Source organism: Suncus etruscus, chromosome 6 (genome assembly GCF_024139225.1).
Source record: "Suncus etruscus isolate mSunEtr1 chromosome 6, mSunEtr1.pri.cur, whole genome shotgun sequence".
NCBI classification, from domain to species: domain Eukaryota; kingdom Metazoa; phylum Chordata; class Mammalia; order Eulipotyphla; family Soricidae; genus Suncus; species Suncus etruscus.
In genome coordinates, this window is record NC_064853.1 from 33,517,583 (window position 1) to 33,534,249 (window position 16,667).

At 46.3% G+C, this 16,667-nt stretch overlaps 1 protein-coding gene across 1 annotated transcript in view; it reads left to right on the forward strand.

Annotated features, from left to right (window-relative positions):
• ERI3 (ERI1 exoribonuclease family member 3) overlaps window positions 1-16,667 on the forward strand; it is a 125,422-nt gene that overhangs the window by 64,714 nt on the left and 44,041 nt on the right. The window contains exon 7 of the mRNA XM_049774930.1: window positions 4,691-4,763. Coding sequence (XP_049630887.1) covers window positions 4,691-4,763 — 73 coding nt within the window. The remainder of the gene's footprint in view (window positions 1-4,690; window positions 4,764-16,667) is intronic.

The window sequence follows — 16,667 nt, forward strand, 5'->3', positions numbered from 1 at the left end:
ACCCTGTGCTCCCCTCCCTCAGCCCCAGGCCTCCATGACCTGGCTCTGTGCAGGCTGGGCCTAGGCTGAGTATAGATCTCATTTCTGGTACTACTCTGGCTGCTTGTTTGGTTGGGCAGATTCTTTTTATTCTCTGGGCCCCAAGTTCCTCTCAGGTGGGAGGTGGTGACCTCAGCTGGGATAGGGGGCTGCCCTAGAAGTGTGTGGCTGTCTTCCTGTGAGATACCTGGCGACTGGGACTCTGGCATTTGACTCTAGTCTTGTGAAAATGGGCTGGAGCTCATGCTCAGAATCCCAGGGCCAGGACCCCCAAAGGCTAGAGCCGCTTTCTTCAGCCTTTCTACACTGATAATATTTCCTTGGACCAGCAGTTAGAACTGAGGGGAAGATCAGTGGTTTTCAACCTTTTTACACCTGCAGACTGGCAAATGGCTCGAGTACAGGATACTGGGCTAGAGGACTCGATAACTGGAATACATGTGAGTCTGCAAACGACTTTCTTTGCAGGGATTAGAACCCCAAGTGAGAAGCAAACTTTAGACCAGAGTTTTTTCTATTTTTTCTTATATTTTGGGGGAGTTGGGGGAGCCTGGGCCACACCTGGCGGCTATCATGAGTTATTCCTGGCTCTGCACTCAGAAATAGCTCCTGGGGGACCATAAGGGATACCGGGGATCAAACTTGGGGTTGTCCTGGGCCGGCCACGTGCAAGGAAAATGCCCTACACTGTGTTATCGCTTTAGCCCCATAGACCAGCATTTTTCAGCTGGCAACCCTATGGCCTCCCCCAGAAAACTGAGCAAATGAGGGAGTAGAGTGGAGCAGAGGGTGCAAGGTACAAGCCTCAGGGGCCACAGGACAGAGTCAGTAGGGGTCCCAGTAAGAAGGAAGTTGAGGAACCCAGCCCTGGTTTCCTGTGGAAGGCAGAAGAGACTCAGGACTGGCTGGGGGCTGATGTAGCCTGTTGTTCAATCTCTCTTCATGCAACCCCCTGTCAGGAGGCCCTGAGAAGCACCTGGAACTTGCTAGCATCTTGTCCCAACCTGGGGAGATGTCTCAGCTGCCATATAGTTCTGAATCCCGCTGACAGCAGCCCCTTCTTCCTAGCCAACCATAGATGCAGAACTCCTGCCTTATATCCATGGAAAATCAGATGTGCTGGGGTGGGCCATAGGATAATGTGTCAGTTCTCCCGGGTCCTGGCCTTGCACTGTTCAGTCTCTGACCTTCTGCTTTTCAGACTCTGCTCACAGTTCATGCATGTTCTCTTTCAGAATGCATTTGAAACTTATACTTTGGGGCAAGGATCCACACCAGGTTGTGTTCAGAGATTACTCTTGGTGGGGCTGGGGAACCATCTGGGGTGTCAGAGAACTCAGTCCCCAACATGGAAGGCAAATACCCTCCCCACTTGCTATCTCTCCAGCCCCTGAAAGCATGGTTTTTCAAATAGCAGAACACAGCCAATATGTTTACAAGTACTGCAGATAAGTAACATGAAAGGAGAAATATGTTGATATTACAGCTGTGCTGCATTTCTTCAGTAGCCACATTCTGGCTTACTTTACTCTTTACTCAGTGTCCCTATACATTTGCTCCAATATTCTCACATGGGAATATGTATACCTGGAGAGCCCTCTCATCCTCTTGTCCTTGACCATAATCTCTCTTCTAAGGAAATGGTGGGTAAACTTCTCTGTGCGATCTGGATGTTTGAGAAGACTCTTCTCCAACCTTAGAAAAGTAGGTTTTTAGTCTTCTGCCTGAAATGTGGGGATCCTCTTAGTTGCGAACTGTGGAATAGCAAAGGGACTTGCCCTTGAACTTTGTGGGATGGAAACAGCCACTCAGTTGTTTTCTGCCAAATACCTTTAAAATGGAGATTGTGCTTGTGGGTGACACTTTCACATGCTTGCAAGCTACTCTACCTTCATAGCCCTCTAATGACTTCTTATCAGTCTCACTCTGACCTTCAGCTTTACAAGTCCACTGGCTTTCTCTCCCCTCCCCTCTTGCTTGACCACTGTCTGGAATTTGACCCCAGTGAGACTTGGATTTTGAAGCTACAGAATTGTGTGTGTGTGTGTGTGTGTGTGTGTGTGTGTGTGTGTGTGTGTGTGTGACTTGGATTTGAAGCTACAGAATATTGTGTGTGTGTGTTCAGGAGGGAAGTTGAGTTTTCGTCACAGTTTAGGTTGACCACAGGTGAGGTGAAGTGGACTTGGATTTGAAGCTACATAATTGTGTGTGTGTGTGTGTGTGTGTGTGTGTGTGTGTGTGTGTGTTCAGGAGGGAAATTGAGTTTTCGTCACAGTTTAGGTTGACCACAGGTGAGGTGAGGTGAGGTGAGGTAAGCACAGAATGCCTGCATGACGTTGGACATCAGATCCCTGGAAAAAGTCCAGGAGCCAAATGCTTTGGGAATAGATGTGAGTGCATTATCTCCTGGCTCTTGGCTGTCACATCCTTGAAGGAGCTGCCATCATGTGTCCTGGAGAAGGTGGCATTTCCTGGGTTCTCAGATCTTGGGTAGACAGTTCTGCAGGGAAGAGATGGGAGTCTTGTTCTGCACTGGTTCTAAAAGATATAGCCCAGACACGGAGGTGAATGTGAGGAGACCAATATGAGACTTGGTTTAGTATTAGGGAGGAATGTTCTGAGTATGGGGAGAAATGCCAAAGTCGAGCTGGCTGTTTTGTGAAGTAAGTCTGTGTGTATATGTGGGGGTGGGTGGTTAGTTGGTGGGGTGACCTGATTCCATTTTTGCTCAGCAAAACTAGCATGATGCTATCTCAGGCCCTGGGCTCCTCATACTCAACACTGCCTAGGTCTGTTTCTCTTCTCCAACTTTCCTTTGACTTAAACTAAAGTAACCCTTAGGCCACCTGTGTCTCCAGTCCAGACCTGTCTTTAAACCTGAATCTCCAGATAACCTTTAGATAGCATCTCCTTGCCCGATGCCCACCGGGAACCTCAAACTCAACAGGCACTGAGTGCTTGCCATGTGTCAGGCAAAAACCACACCCCTCGAACATGCTCTTTATTCCAGCAGCTTGCTGTGGGGTGAAGCAGTAAAGGGGAGTATCATGTGGAGAGAATTTAAGAACTGAATAAAATGGGAGCTGGAGTGGTGGCATGGAGCAGTAAGGCATCTGCCTTGCCAGCGCTAGCCTAGGATGGACCATGGTTCGATTTCCCCAGCATGACATATGGTCCCCCAAGCGTCACCAGATGTGGCCCCAAAACCAAAAAAAAAAAAAAAAAAAAAAAAGACCTGAATAAAATGATATCACAGAGACTTTCTGCCATTGACTCCTCCTCTCTGCCTGTTCTGGTGGGTGCCATGAAACAATTTACACACTTTTAAGCAGCACTGCTCAGTCACCCAAGCTCTTTACAGCCTAGTTCTGTTTTTGGCTGCCTGACTTCTTGGATAGAGTTAAAGCTCCCAGTGACCGCCAGCTTTTTTCAGTGTTTGGTTTTGTTGCTCTGGAGGTGATCTTTATATATATCACAACTCTCCCAGGTCACTGTAGCTCATGGTCCACCCCTTCTAAGAAAATTGTATGCTCTTTCTCAGGTGATAACTCTAGTGTCCTCCTGTACCCACTTCTGTGTGCCTGTGCTCCAACTTAAGATCATTCTGGGTTTTTTTTTTTTTTTTTTTTTTTATGGTCCATTCTCTTTTTTTTTTTTTTTTTTGTTTTTGGGCCACACCCGGCATTGCTCAGGGGTTACTCCTGGCTTTCTGCTCAGAAATAGCTCCTGGCAGGCACGGAGGACCATATGGGACACCGGGATTCGAACCAACCACCTTTGGTCCTGGATCGGCTGCTTGCAAGGCAAACGCCGCTGTGCTATCTCTCCGGGCCCGGTCTATTCTCTTGAGCCAACTGTGAACCCCTGTGGGAGGGAGCTAAGTCTTCCATTTTCAGTCCAAAGTGCCTAACTCATTAAACATCGGTTAAAAAAAACATGGATCAGTGAGCTCATATGGGTAAAATGGCATAATCAGAAAGAGGGAGAGACAGTTTATAAATTGCAGTTTAACAAAAGGAAAAGCAAGAATAGACTCCTGTTTCAATTTTGAACTTTGTGGTGGTTATAATTGCTGGGGTCCAGGGTCTAGCCAGCAGTGCTCAGGAGGCCACTTTTGCCAGAGATAAAATCCCAGGACTCACACATGTGCTCTCCACCTGACCATTGTCCCAGCCCCTGTAAGCAAATCCTGTGTGCTTCCTTCAGCAACCAGCACACCCTTGCCTGGAAAGTACTAGGGCTTGGGATGAGATAGACCTGGGCTCAGTAATTCACACTAGCATGTTTACATGTGGGACCTTCAGGAACCTCTGGGAATCTCATTTCCTCATGTGGAAATGTTAGCCATGGTATCTGTCGCACACTGCTCTAGAGATGAATGAGAAAATACAAGATGCTGAGTGCAGCACACACCTGCAGGCAGTTCTGAGTGTCTGGAACTGTCTCCAGGTTTTCACTGTTGGGTCTGCTGACTGGATTTGGAACCCAGTGCCCAGGGACTGGAAGCAGGTGTCCTTCAGGGTGCAGGGGACCTATGTCAGAGGTAGCCTTTTGATGTTTGTCCCACACACTCTGACTTGGTGAATTTGGGACTCCATCCTAGGGTATGGAGTGTGCATGTGGCCAACACATCCTCTTCCCTTTCTTGTAGGCTCCCAGACCAGTGCCAGTACCTGGGCTTGCCGGTGGCAGACTACTTCAAGCAGTGGATTAATCTGAAAAAGGTGCGTGTCTGCGCCCCGCTTGGGGCATCCCCTGCTCTCCTGTGCTCAGATCCCCTCTTTTCCCTCATTGTCTTTTCGCTTTGCTTTCTCTTACTTTTTTCTCAACTCCTCTCCATCCTTCTCCCTGGCTAATATACTCTGGAGGGCTATGGTTGTTTCTGGAAATATGGGAATGGGGAGCTCTTTGGGGCCAAGACTGTGGCCCCAAATGTGATATTCCCACCCACTTCCTTGCTTTACCCAGAAGTGAAGGGAATGTTCCAGGTGAGTGGACTGAGCTGGTTGTCTCTAGGAGACTCTAGGAGAGTGTGGTGATGTGAGTTTCTGTGGAGAACTTCCCGTGATGGGTTTAGGCCTGTGTTAGCCTCTTTCGGCTTGCTCTGGCTCGCTAGAGCTGGGAAGCTGAGTTGGTTCAGGCTGGCTTTAGTCCTCCCTTCTCCTGGCAGAGTCTTGCTTAGGCAAGGATTGGCTACAGATCTGAATTCAGTTCCTGCTGAGTATACAGAGGGAGACTGGCTGGAAGGAAACACTGACTATTTTCCTTCTGCCAGGATCCCTCGAGCTCAGAGATGGAGTCTGCACCCCTTCTATGTCCCCCCATGGCTGGTCCCACAGTGGGTATGGAGTCTGTGTTTACACCATGACCCCACTCTTCCTGGTGGGCCCCTCTCCAGAAGCTGGTGCCATAGAGGCCTCCACACAGGGCTGGGTAGTGTGGGCAAGGCTAGCCATAAGCGGCTGGATGCCCTGTGCTGGCTGTCAGCACATTTGTGCTGATTGCTGAGCTCAGCAAATAAAATGTGAAGGTCTAGTCAAGCAAGGCAGGCACTGACCATAGACAATTGTTTTGTGAAATTCTCTCTAGTTTTTGGTTATGTGTATGTTTCCTGCCTCTGAGTTCCTTGGCAGAAATTTGGAAAGCAGCTGACCTGTGGGACTATGGAGTCACTTAGGAAGGCTGCTTCAGTTAGGGGCAGGAGGAGGGATGGAGGCACATTGTCCTGAGCTGCTTCAGCTTAGTTCTCTACCAGGCTGAGCATCAGTAGACACTGAGGACTGTTTCTAGTTGGCCTTGTGATTACCTCTTGTGAGTAAACTCACAAACTTGGGAAAAGCAGGGAGTCTAGACATTTCCTCTCAGCCTCCAGCCAGACTATTCCAGGTGTGCTTGAGGGCCCATCAAGAGGGAGGGCAGTCAGCCAGATCCTGGCCAGCAGCTGTTTACGCAAGGAGGCTGTGATGCCCTGCAGTCAAGGGCCAGGGAATCTTTCCACCAAGCAGCATCGGCTGCCCTCTGGACCCCGTCAGCAGGGCCCAGGGGTTCCCTGGTACTGACAGGCATAAGCTACCTTCGCAGAACATCACCAAGTGTGGCTCCTGGGGAAAAAAAGAGGAATGAAGGCTGGAGGTGTTGCTCGCTAGAGGCTGCTGATTCGTTTCCTGACACACAACACCAACATCCACACCTACACCAACACACACCCAACCCCCCTCCACACACACACATTTTATTCTTAGGGGGTTGGGATATCTGTTGAAGGATCATTGGGCTTTAGACTTGCATTTTGAAAACATTTTATGAGGGGCAACTTGGTGTCGCTAGAGGTAAGGCATCTGCCTTGCCCATGGTAGCCTAGGACGGACTGCGGTTTGATCCCCCGGCATCGCATATGGTCCCCCGAGCCAGGAGCGATTTCTGAGCTCATAGCCAGGAGTAACCCCTGAGCATCACTGGCCTAAAAACCAAAAAAAAAAAAAAAAAAAAAAAAAGACAAAAAAAAAAAAACCACTTTATGATTGCATTGTAGAGAGAAAAGTAGATAAGGGAGACCAATACTGGCTTTTCTCAGTGAGGCTGCCAGATTTAGCAGTGTTGTATGGGTAATGTTGTTTACCTTGCCAGGATTGCCTCTCTCCAAGTCATTGAGACAATACAGAATGAACCTACCCCACCCACATTCCTAGATTTGCCAGTGGTCTGGACAGGTGTGCAGTTGAGGGAGTCCCCAGCCAGTTTGGGTGAAAACCACAGAATTCAGTCCTATTCCAGGTGATGATGATCATTACTGGAATTTAACTGACAAAACTGAGAATGTGAAGAAATGGACTGATTCTAGATTTAGTGGTATAGTTACTACTACTATCCTGTGCTGCTTCAGCTAGTTCTCCACCAGGCTGTGCTGAGCACCAGGAGAAACTGAGAACTATACTACCTAGGTATGTGTATATATATATATATACACATACATATACATATACATATACATATATATACATATATGTATATACCTACATAAAATTTACCAGGTTATGAAAACTTGTACAATAAAAATGAGGTTAGGAGGGGCCGGAGAGATAGCATGGAGGTGAGGCGTTTGCCTGGTATACAGAAGGTCGGTGGTTCGAATCCCGGCATCCCATATGGTCCCCCGAGCCTGCCAGAAGCGATTCCTGAGTGTAGAGCCAGGAGGAACCCCTGAGTGCTGCCGGGTGTGACCCTAAAACCAAAATAAATAAATAAATAAATAAATAAATAAATAAATAAATAAATAAATAAATAAATGAGGTTAGGAGGACTGGGCAGTGTGGCTAAGTAGTAAATAGTCCCTGGTACCACAGAAAAAATAAATAAGGTTAGGAACACAATATTTAAATTATTTATCATCAACATATAAAAAAGGGATAAGAACCTAATAAAAATGGTAGCATAATTTTAGTACATTAGTTGATAAATCGGTTGATATATAAATAAATACCACTATATCTTTGTTGGAAAAAATCTGAAGTTTGCTTGTGGAAATGGGCCTGAGAAAAGTTGCAGCTTATGAACTAACAGTGATGGAAGGAGAGTTTTCTGAAATTAGAGGAAAATGTTATCAGAAGGATGTGGATGATAGGGCGATCTAGGTAGATGGTTGTGTGTGTGTGTGTGTGTGTGCTTGTGCATGCATGCACACATGTATTTTGTATGCGCTTACACAGCTGTGTTTATAATTTTCTGTTTTTAGTATTGTTATGGACAGAATTGCACATAATGAAATGCAGAACTTGTGTTATATTACAGTGTTCCTTAATGCACCAAATATGTTTGGACAGATTTCCTCAAAGTATGTGTACATGTTCCAGCAGCAGTGACTCCAGGAAGTGGGGATATATTAGCTCTGACTTCTCAAGGAAGGAGAGGGAGGCCAAGGTACATTATGATTTGAGTAGCTAGTGCATTGGATTGTGCTTACTTAGACAACAGACGAAAAAGTTTGGGGATGAGAGGATCAGTTCAATGTGGGATATGTTGAATGGAGATGCTTTTGAGATGTTCTTGTGGAGTGATTGAGGCAGTTAACTATAAGTTCTGAGACTCATGGGATAAAATTTGGGTTGACAATACAGGGCATTACTAGTATGTACATAATTAAAAGAGCACTATGACAGAACACTGAGAAAGGCCAACATTTGTTAGAAGAGAAAGAGACGGAAATAGAGAAGGAATGTTACTATCAGTAGAAATAGTAGTTACTACCTATTGATGGTATTTTGTGTGCTAGACCTTGGCCAATTTAATTGCCTCTTACCACTTGTGCCATTTGATCATTAGAAATGTAGTTTATAGCTTAATATAGATTAGGGAGCAGATCTTATTTTATTTTATTTGGTTTTGGGGCCATACCTGGTGGTGCTCAAGGGTTACTCCTGGTTCTGTGCTCAGGAGTGACTCTGGCAAGTTTGGGGGACCATATGGGATGTTGAGGATCGAACCTGGATCCATCCCAGATTGGCCACATGCAAGGCAAACACCCTACCGCTGTGCTATCACTCTGATCCAAGGAGCAGATTTTAAATTTTATTTAGACCTTCAGAGATAACTCAGTGGCTTAAGTATGTAATTTGCATGCAAGAGACCTGGGTTCTATCCCCAGTACCAAATGGTCCCATGAGCACAGAACTAGAAATATTCTCTACCACTACCAGATATAGCCCCCATTTTTTTTTAAATTTCAGTTAATGTAAATTAAAAAAAAATTGGGGGGAATCACACCTGGTGGTTCTAAAAGGGTTATTCCTGGCTCTGCACTCTGTAATCACTCCTGGAGGGCTCAGGACCATATAGTATGGCAGAGATCAAACCAGGTCAGCCATGTACAAGACAAGGATCCTAACTCTATGCTATCTCTCTGACCCCAAATTTCTTAAGAACTTTGTACATTAGAGTAATTAAGGTGAATATATACTTTTAACTGTTAATTATTTAAAATATAAATTCAGATTACAGGGCTGGAGAGATAGCATGGAGGTAAGGTGTTTGCCTTGCATGCAGAAGGTTGATGGTTAGAATCCTGGCATCACATATGGTCCTCTGAGCCTGCCGGGAGCGATTTCTGAACAGAGAGCCAGTAGTAACCCCTGAGCACTGCCAGGTGTGACCCAAAATCCAAAAATAAATAAATAAATTAATTTAGATTATGGTGATTTCATACCATTTGAGATGTTTTTATTGTTTGTTGGTTTGGTTTGGTTTGGGGGCCATACCTGGTGATACTCAGGGGTTACTCCTGGCTATGCTCTCAGAAATCACTTCTGGCTCAGAACCACATGGGACACCAGGGATCGAACTGAGGTCCATCCTAGATAAGCCACGTAAAAGGCAAACACCGTACCACTACGCTGTCGCTTCGGCCCTTGAGATGTATTTTTATTTATTTTGATATTGGAGTCACACCAGTTACTCCTGGCTCTATGCTCAGGGATCATTTCTGGGACCATAAGCAGGGCCAAGAATCAAACCAGAGTTGGCAGAATGCAAGGCAAGTGTTTTAGCCCTTTACTATCTCTTCAGCCCCTTTGAATGTATATTAAATGTAAGTTTACATGAAAAAAATTATTTTTATGTTCACTTTGGTAATTATATTGAGCCTGTTTAGTTTTTGAATACACTAAGTTAAATTAGATATTACAAAATTTAATTTCATGTGAAGTGGACGCTCAGTTCATATGACTAAACTTAATTTTTTCTGGGGGGGCACACCTGTTTGACACTCAGGGGTTACTCCTGACTATGCACTCAGAAATCGCTTCTTGCTTGGGGGGACTATATGGGATGCAGGGTGGATCTAACCGCGGTCTGTCCTAGGCTAGCGCTTGCAAGGCCTTACCTCTAGTGCCACCACTATACATTATGTGTATATTTTTCTAGGCACTGTGCATGCCCTGCACTAACTAATCTCTGCAACCCTATAGTGTAGTATAGTTACTATCATTTTACACACGCTAACATAGGAAATCAAGTACAGAGTAATAACGAGTAATGATGAAATGTGCTCAGGGTCTCACTTTGGTACATGGCAAACCTAGAACTTCATCTTGTCAGACTCTCATTCTGAAGGGAAGTAAAGAATAAAGGGAAAGAGCTGGAGAGGTAGAAGAGGTGGAGCAGTTCCTAGAAGGATGAGGAATGGAGATGGTGAGTTTAGTTGAACACAGAAGGAAAAGAGATTGTGACTAGGGTGAAGGATATATAAGGTAGTGATTTTAGAGCTGGGGATTCTCTGTGCACAGACCCTAAGATCATGGGAGGGTAGCAAAGGTTGGATGGAGGACAATGTTCCTCCAGATAAAAGGCGAAGAAAGTGTCAGATGAGGTCCATATGAGAATGTAGCTATGTGGATCCACAGTTGTATACTGGCTGTAGGTGTGTGGATGCATAGCACACGTCCCATGCCCCTTTTTCAGTTTCCATAGAGCAAATAGTTCATGCACATTCAGACCCAGCCACTTATCATGTGCAGGGTCCTCACAAGCCGTCTGAAATTCCTACCGTTGCCAATGTCTAGGCTCATTTGAATGGACTTTGGGAGAATGGGCACAGCCAAGCTCAGCCGGTCATGCTCAGAGGTTGTAGGGATGGGGCTCTTATAATTGAACAGATGTACTAGGGTATGAAGAGCAGCTCTACTCTTTCTCTTGTCATCTGTGCTGTAGCCCCTGCTGCAGTTTTGGGTCCTCTGAAGGGGAGGTAGGAGACAAGGAGAGTGAGATGTAAGGAGGAGATGCTCAAGGTCCCCAAGAAGCATTTCTGTGTCTCCTCTCCTGAGAGCAAGCACAGCTGCTGAAGGGCGGGCTGGTGTCTACCATTGAAGACGACTTTTCCTGACCTTGGAGCATTCAGAGGCCCAATCAGTGTGGTAATAAATTAAGGGCTTATGGAGAAATAAATTCTCGGCCTTAATGAAGTTCTTTGCTGGGGGCCATCAGCAGGTCAGCAGGTCGGGATGCTGCAGATTGGAGGCTTCAGCGAGTGGACTAAGCGAGCTGAGGACATGAAGAACTGGCAGCACTGCTGCTCACTCACTCTGATGGAACTAGGGGAGGTCCAGCAGTTTGGGTAAAGGGCTCTCTGGAGCTAAGGTTTGGGACACCGGAGCTGGCTGTTGCCTGTGCCAATTGCAGAACCTCAGCTGGAGCTGTTCAGAAACCAAAGGGGGACAAATGCGAACAAAGCAAAGAGGAAAAGAAAGTGTGAAGATCTAGAGCCCTGCCAGTTGTTTGATCTGACTTATCTCAGGGGGGCTTGCCCCTGATGCAGTCTGGGCTGTGTTCCAGGGGCTCTGGCATGACCCCAAGACCTGGGGGTGGTCCTCAGGCCAGGGAGCAGTTCCAGGCTGGTGTCTCAGTGGGAGCCAGCTCCACAAGCCAGGTTAGTTGGGGCCTCCAGCTGGCTTTGGAAAGACTCCTGCGGGGAGAACAGGATGCAGAGTGCTCCATCGATGTGAGAGAAAGGAAAGGGTGTGGCACAGGACCAGCTGATGTCCCAGGAGAGCGGCTACAGCATTTGTTGCTGAATTGGAAGCCCAATTTTGGGACTTGGAAACTACTGAACTGAAGAACCTGAGCTTCAAAACTCCTCATCCTAAGCTCTTTCCCCTTTCACTTCACCCTGGGCGGCTGGGCACAGGGCCCGAGACTAGGCCTTCTGATCCCCTCCCTTCCCGCTGCCCTGCCGGGCTCTGCCTTTAAATATGTCTTACAGCTGTCTGAACTCTGAAATTTCTTTCACTCCTTCCCTCGCCTTGTTAACATGTGTTGCCTTTGGGGTAATCAGGGAAAAAATATTATGTCCTTTTACAATTACCGGGTTTTGGAATATTAAAATGTCTCGCTGCATCGGCACTGTTATTTTGATTGGTATTCTAACCTTTGACTAGCCCATAAAGCGTGCCGCTCCTGAAGCCAATATTGCAGGACTGAAATTTAATTCCGAAATGATTCCAGATAATAGGGAGACAGATAATATATGCATGAAGGATATTATGTTTGGACTAACTGCAGCAGGGCCAGGGCTGGGGAGCTGAATAATAGCCCAGAGTGAGTTATAATCTGTGGGACAGAAATGCCTTACTGTCAGGGCCAGGAGAGGAACTCTTAAATCAAAGGCACAGAGAGGGGTGCCATTGCAGATTGCTGGTTTTGACAGGAAACATACCAGTGCCAAGAGGACAGGGCTGGAAGCTACCTGCCAATTCATGATCCTCCAAACAGAAGCCATGGCCCTAGAAGCACAATCCTGTGGATTCTCCTCCTATGTACTGACCTCTCACCTCCAAGCCCCACCAGACTTCCATGGTTCTTCCACTATGTGTGCTTGAAATTTTCTTCCCTTTGTCCACCTTGCTTCTGTGGCTTTTGGTGTGTTGGGAAAACCCCTACTCATCCTTCAGAACCCTCATCTATGAAACCTTCACTCAGTTGCCTTGCTGCAAGTAGGAATCATTTTGGCTTTGTGTGGAGGGTATCACATGCTTTTGTAATTATCTGCTGTCTCCTAGATTGGGAGCCCCCTGAGGTCTACTTACTACCTGTTTTTGAAATTCCAATGCCTGACACTGACCTGGTATATGAGGAATATTAGCAAGGACTCACTGAGCCACATTATAGAGGACTGAGCTTCACATTCTAGGTACCCAAGCCCCTGCCACATTTCCTAGTGAAACAGTCTTACAGAAGTTAAGTAGGGTCTGGAGAGGTGGAGCTAGGATCCAAATCCAGGGAAGCATATTCTTCTTCCCCGAATATGGGCAGGGAGGAAGTTAGAGGATGAGTGGGAAAGACCAAACCTTGTTTCCCTGTTCCCTTCTTGCCATAGCTCAGAACTTGAGCCCTCATTGCTGCTTGGATTATGAGCATCTGTTTCACTTGCTCTTCCTGCTGCCACTCAGAAGACATTTGTCCATATCGTATGTAACTAAGGATCAAAAAGTACTTGGGAAAGAAACCCCAGTGTGGTTTTGGAGAGCTTTAGTGAGGTAGGTGGGTAGAATTCACTGAGCACTGAGCACTTCATTTGAGATGCTTCCTCTTGACCACCTGGTAGAGCTTTGACGACTTGGGTTGTATTGTGATAAAGAGTATGATGAAAAAACTGTGATGACTTTGGTAAATGTTTACGTGAATCTGGCTCTCGTTCTAACACTACCTACGTAGTCTTGACAGAAGGAGTGGCCCTATGTGAAGTTCATCCTTCACTTAGGCCCCTGTTAGTGCTAGAGGTCCACACTGGTCTCAGGAGAAAGGACTCACAGACAAGACACCATCAGTACAAGAGACAGTGCTTTGGGTCAGAGGGATCTGGATCAGATTTTTACTGTTGTTGTCAGTTAGTTGTATGATCTAAAGCAAGTTCCTTGATCGTTCTGGAACTACAAAAGATGACAGATGATGGGTAAGGGGGAGGAGCAGCAGTACTCCAGGTAGGTGCTTGTCTCACATCAGACCAACCCAGGTTTAATCCCCTACACTTCATATGGTTCCATGAGCCCAGGAGTAATCCCTATATGCAGATCCAGGAAGAAGTCCTGAACAGTGCTGGGTATGGCCCCAAAACAGACAAACTAAAAAGGAATTGTAGGCCTTGGATCCAGTTTGACTTGGAATCGACTGGACACTTACTAAGCTGTGTGGTGGTTTTTTGTTTTGTTTTGCTGGTTTTTGGGCCACACCCAGTGACACTCAGGGATTACTCCTGGCTATGAGCTCAGAAATTGCTCCTGGCTTGGGGGACCATATGGGACGTAAGGGATCAAACCGAGGTCCATCCTGGGTCAACCACGTGCAAAGCAAATGCCCTATCGCTGTGCTATCGCTTTGGCCCCTAAACTGAGTGGTTTTAGGAAACTCTCTGAGCTACTTTGAGCCTTAGTATCATTGCCCTTTACAAAACAAAACAAAAGAGGTCACTATAGATGCTGTTGTGGGCATGAGCCCTCTCCTCTCATTCTGCCACTGTCCAAAAGAGATGGCCAGGCTGCAGGGAGAGAGGGAGCTTGAAGATGGGAAAAAGAGGCTCTAGGACCATTTTAGCAAGTACCAGGCATGAGAAGCCTCACACTGTCTATGATAGTTCCCTACAGCTCTGTGGATAAACATGGTTGATCCTCAGCCTACCTGGCTGTCCACTGAACCATTCACATCAGGCAATTTCTGGTTTTGTCATCATGTCACTGTTGTGACCTAGAACAAGTTAGTCTCCATCTTAGAACTTTTTTTTTTTTGGGGGGGGGGGGGCATTTGCCTTCCATGTGGCTGACCCAGGATAAACCTGGGTTCGATTCCCGGCATCTCATATGGTCCCCTCAGCCTCCCTGCCAGGAACAATTTCTGAGTGCAGAGCCAGTAATAATCTCTGAGCGCTGCTGGGTATGGACCAAAACCAAAAGAAATAAAAACTTTTTTTTTTTATGTGTAAAGATAAACTATAACTTTAGAATAGGTAAGTGTCTGGGGAATCTGCTCTAATGGTAAGAGCCACATGCCTTCTTACCTCACACAGGTAGTGCACAGGGCACCAGTATCATATGATGCCCAGAGAAATACGTGTTACTTTAAATGCAGATTAACAGTTAATTGTGCAGATTAACTCACTTAATTCCCAGGCAGTGCTATGAGATACACTTGTGCTCAGCTGTCTTAGAGGTGAGGAAGCTGAGGTTCAGAGAGGTAGAGCACTATCTGCATGGAGGTTTCCAGCGTCCATGCTCTTTGCACTGTTACCATCAACAAAAGATGAAAAGTCATTTTACCTGAGGCGCAGGAGAGAAAGTTAATCCCTTTCAGAGAAGAAACACTGGAGACTGCCTATTCTTTGCTTCTTTACATAGCACACAGGAGAGACATCTGGCATTTGTCCTTTTCCCTCTGACTTACTTCACTTAACTCTAATTCTCTCTGTTAGCCATGTTGTAGCAAAAAAGGCAAGATTGCACATTATAGCTGAGTAGTATTCCATTGTGTAACTAGATCTGTTTCTTCATCCACTCTTAGCCTAGGTTGCAGAGGTTAGGCAGGAAGAGAACTAGAAAGGACAGAACGGATGGATAATCTTTGACATTTTGGTAGTGTTGGAGGTACAGTGACTTTGAACACCATGTACACTTTGGTCATACTTATTAACTAAACAAATCATATTTTAATATCAGTCAACACTGTTGTAGCCATGTTACCTTAAATGCATTTAATAGAAACAATAATTAGAACTCTGTTTTTGTTTTTGTTTTGGAGCACATCTGGCAGTGTTCAGGGCATACTTCTGACTCTGCTCAGTGATCAAATACTGATTGGCAAGGAAAACACCATACTTGCTCAACTATCATTTTAGCCCTGTGAAGCAACTCTTGAGTGTTGAATGACAAATCTGAGAGACTGGTGGGTCAGTCCTGCTTGGTATAGTGGGTAGGGCATTTACCTTGCATTTGGCCTACTCAGGTTCAATCTCTGGCACCCTGTATGATCTCTTAGTTACAAGGAGTAATCCCTGAGCTCTGCCAAGTGTGCCTCCCCCCCAACCAAAAAAAAAAAAAAAGAAAAGAAAAGAAAAAAGAAGAAGGAAAGAAAGTCTGTTTTTAGGAGAGATGGAAAAGGCCCTCTAGCCAATTCCATCCCCAGCACTATATGGCCCCTCCAAGCACCACCAGGAGTGACTCCTGAGCACAGAACCAGCTTGCCCCCTCTCCTTCCACAAAAAAGACTGGATTGATAGAACAGCGGTAGGGATTGCCTTGCACGTAGTGGTTTGAATCCCAGCATCCCATATGGTTCCCTGTGCCTTCCAGGAACAATTTCTGAGCACAGAACCAGGAGTAACCCCAGAGTGCCGCTGGGTGTGATCCCCAAGAAACACCCCCCCCATAAAAAAGACTGGAATAACCAGGCCAGGGTACTTAAGATGTGACCCAAGTGGCCCCAGCACCACCAGGTCTGGTTCCCACAACAATGATTACTGAGAATGGGCAGTCACTCCAGAAAATAGCCATGCTCATACTCACTGAGGAGAAGGAAAGAAGAGGTCCTCACCCAGGCTAGCAGTGACCATGGACATTTGGGATTGGCAGGCTGGGATAGGAACAGCAGAAAGTTAGTGTGAGGGATTCAGAAGCTGGTAGAGCACAGGGACAAGGGCTGGTACCCAGGCCTGCAGCATCTCTGTCTGTTTCCCTGGAGAGAAACCACAGGGTCAGGTGAGCAGGGAGAGAATCCTTGATGGCAGGTTCCTCTAGGGACCCTTAGCCCAGATTTTGTTTGCTATCCCATGGTTCTATCCTTCCCACTGTGAGTTGCCTCTGTCTTTCATGGGTGTCCTTGAGGGAAGTGTGTGTATTTTTCTGTCCAGTATCCTGGGACACTCCCAGTGATGCCCCAGATGTGTATGGGGGGAGGGGTTGCATAAAGACTTGGGTACATCTAGTGGTGTTAGGGGGCCAGATGGGACCAGGGATTGGCCACTTGGGACCTTGTTTTATCACTTGAGCTATCACTCAGCCCCTAGTAAGTTCCTTCTGAGCTCTTGGTGAAGCACAGAAACATGAAGCTGTCCTGTGTTTGGACTCTGGAATAGAGTCCCGGCTTACTGATCCTGT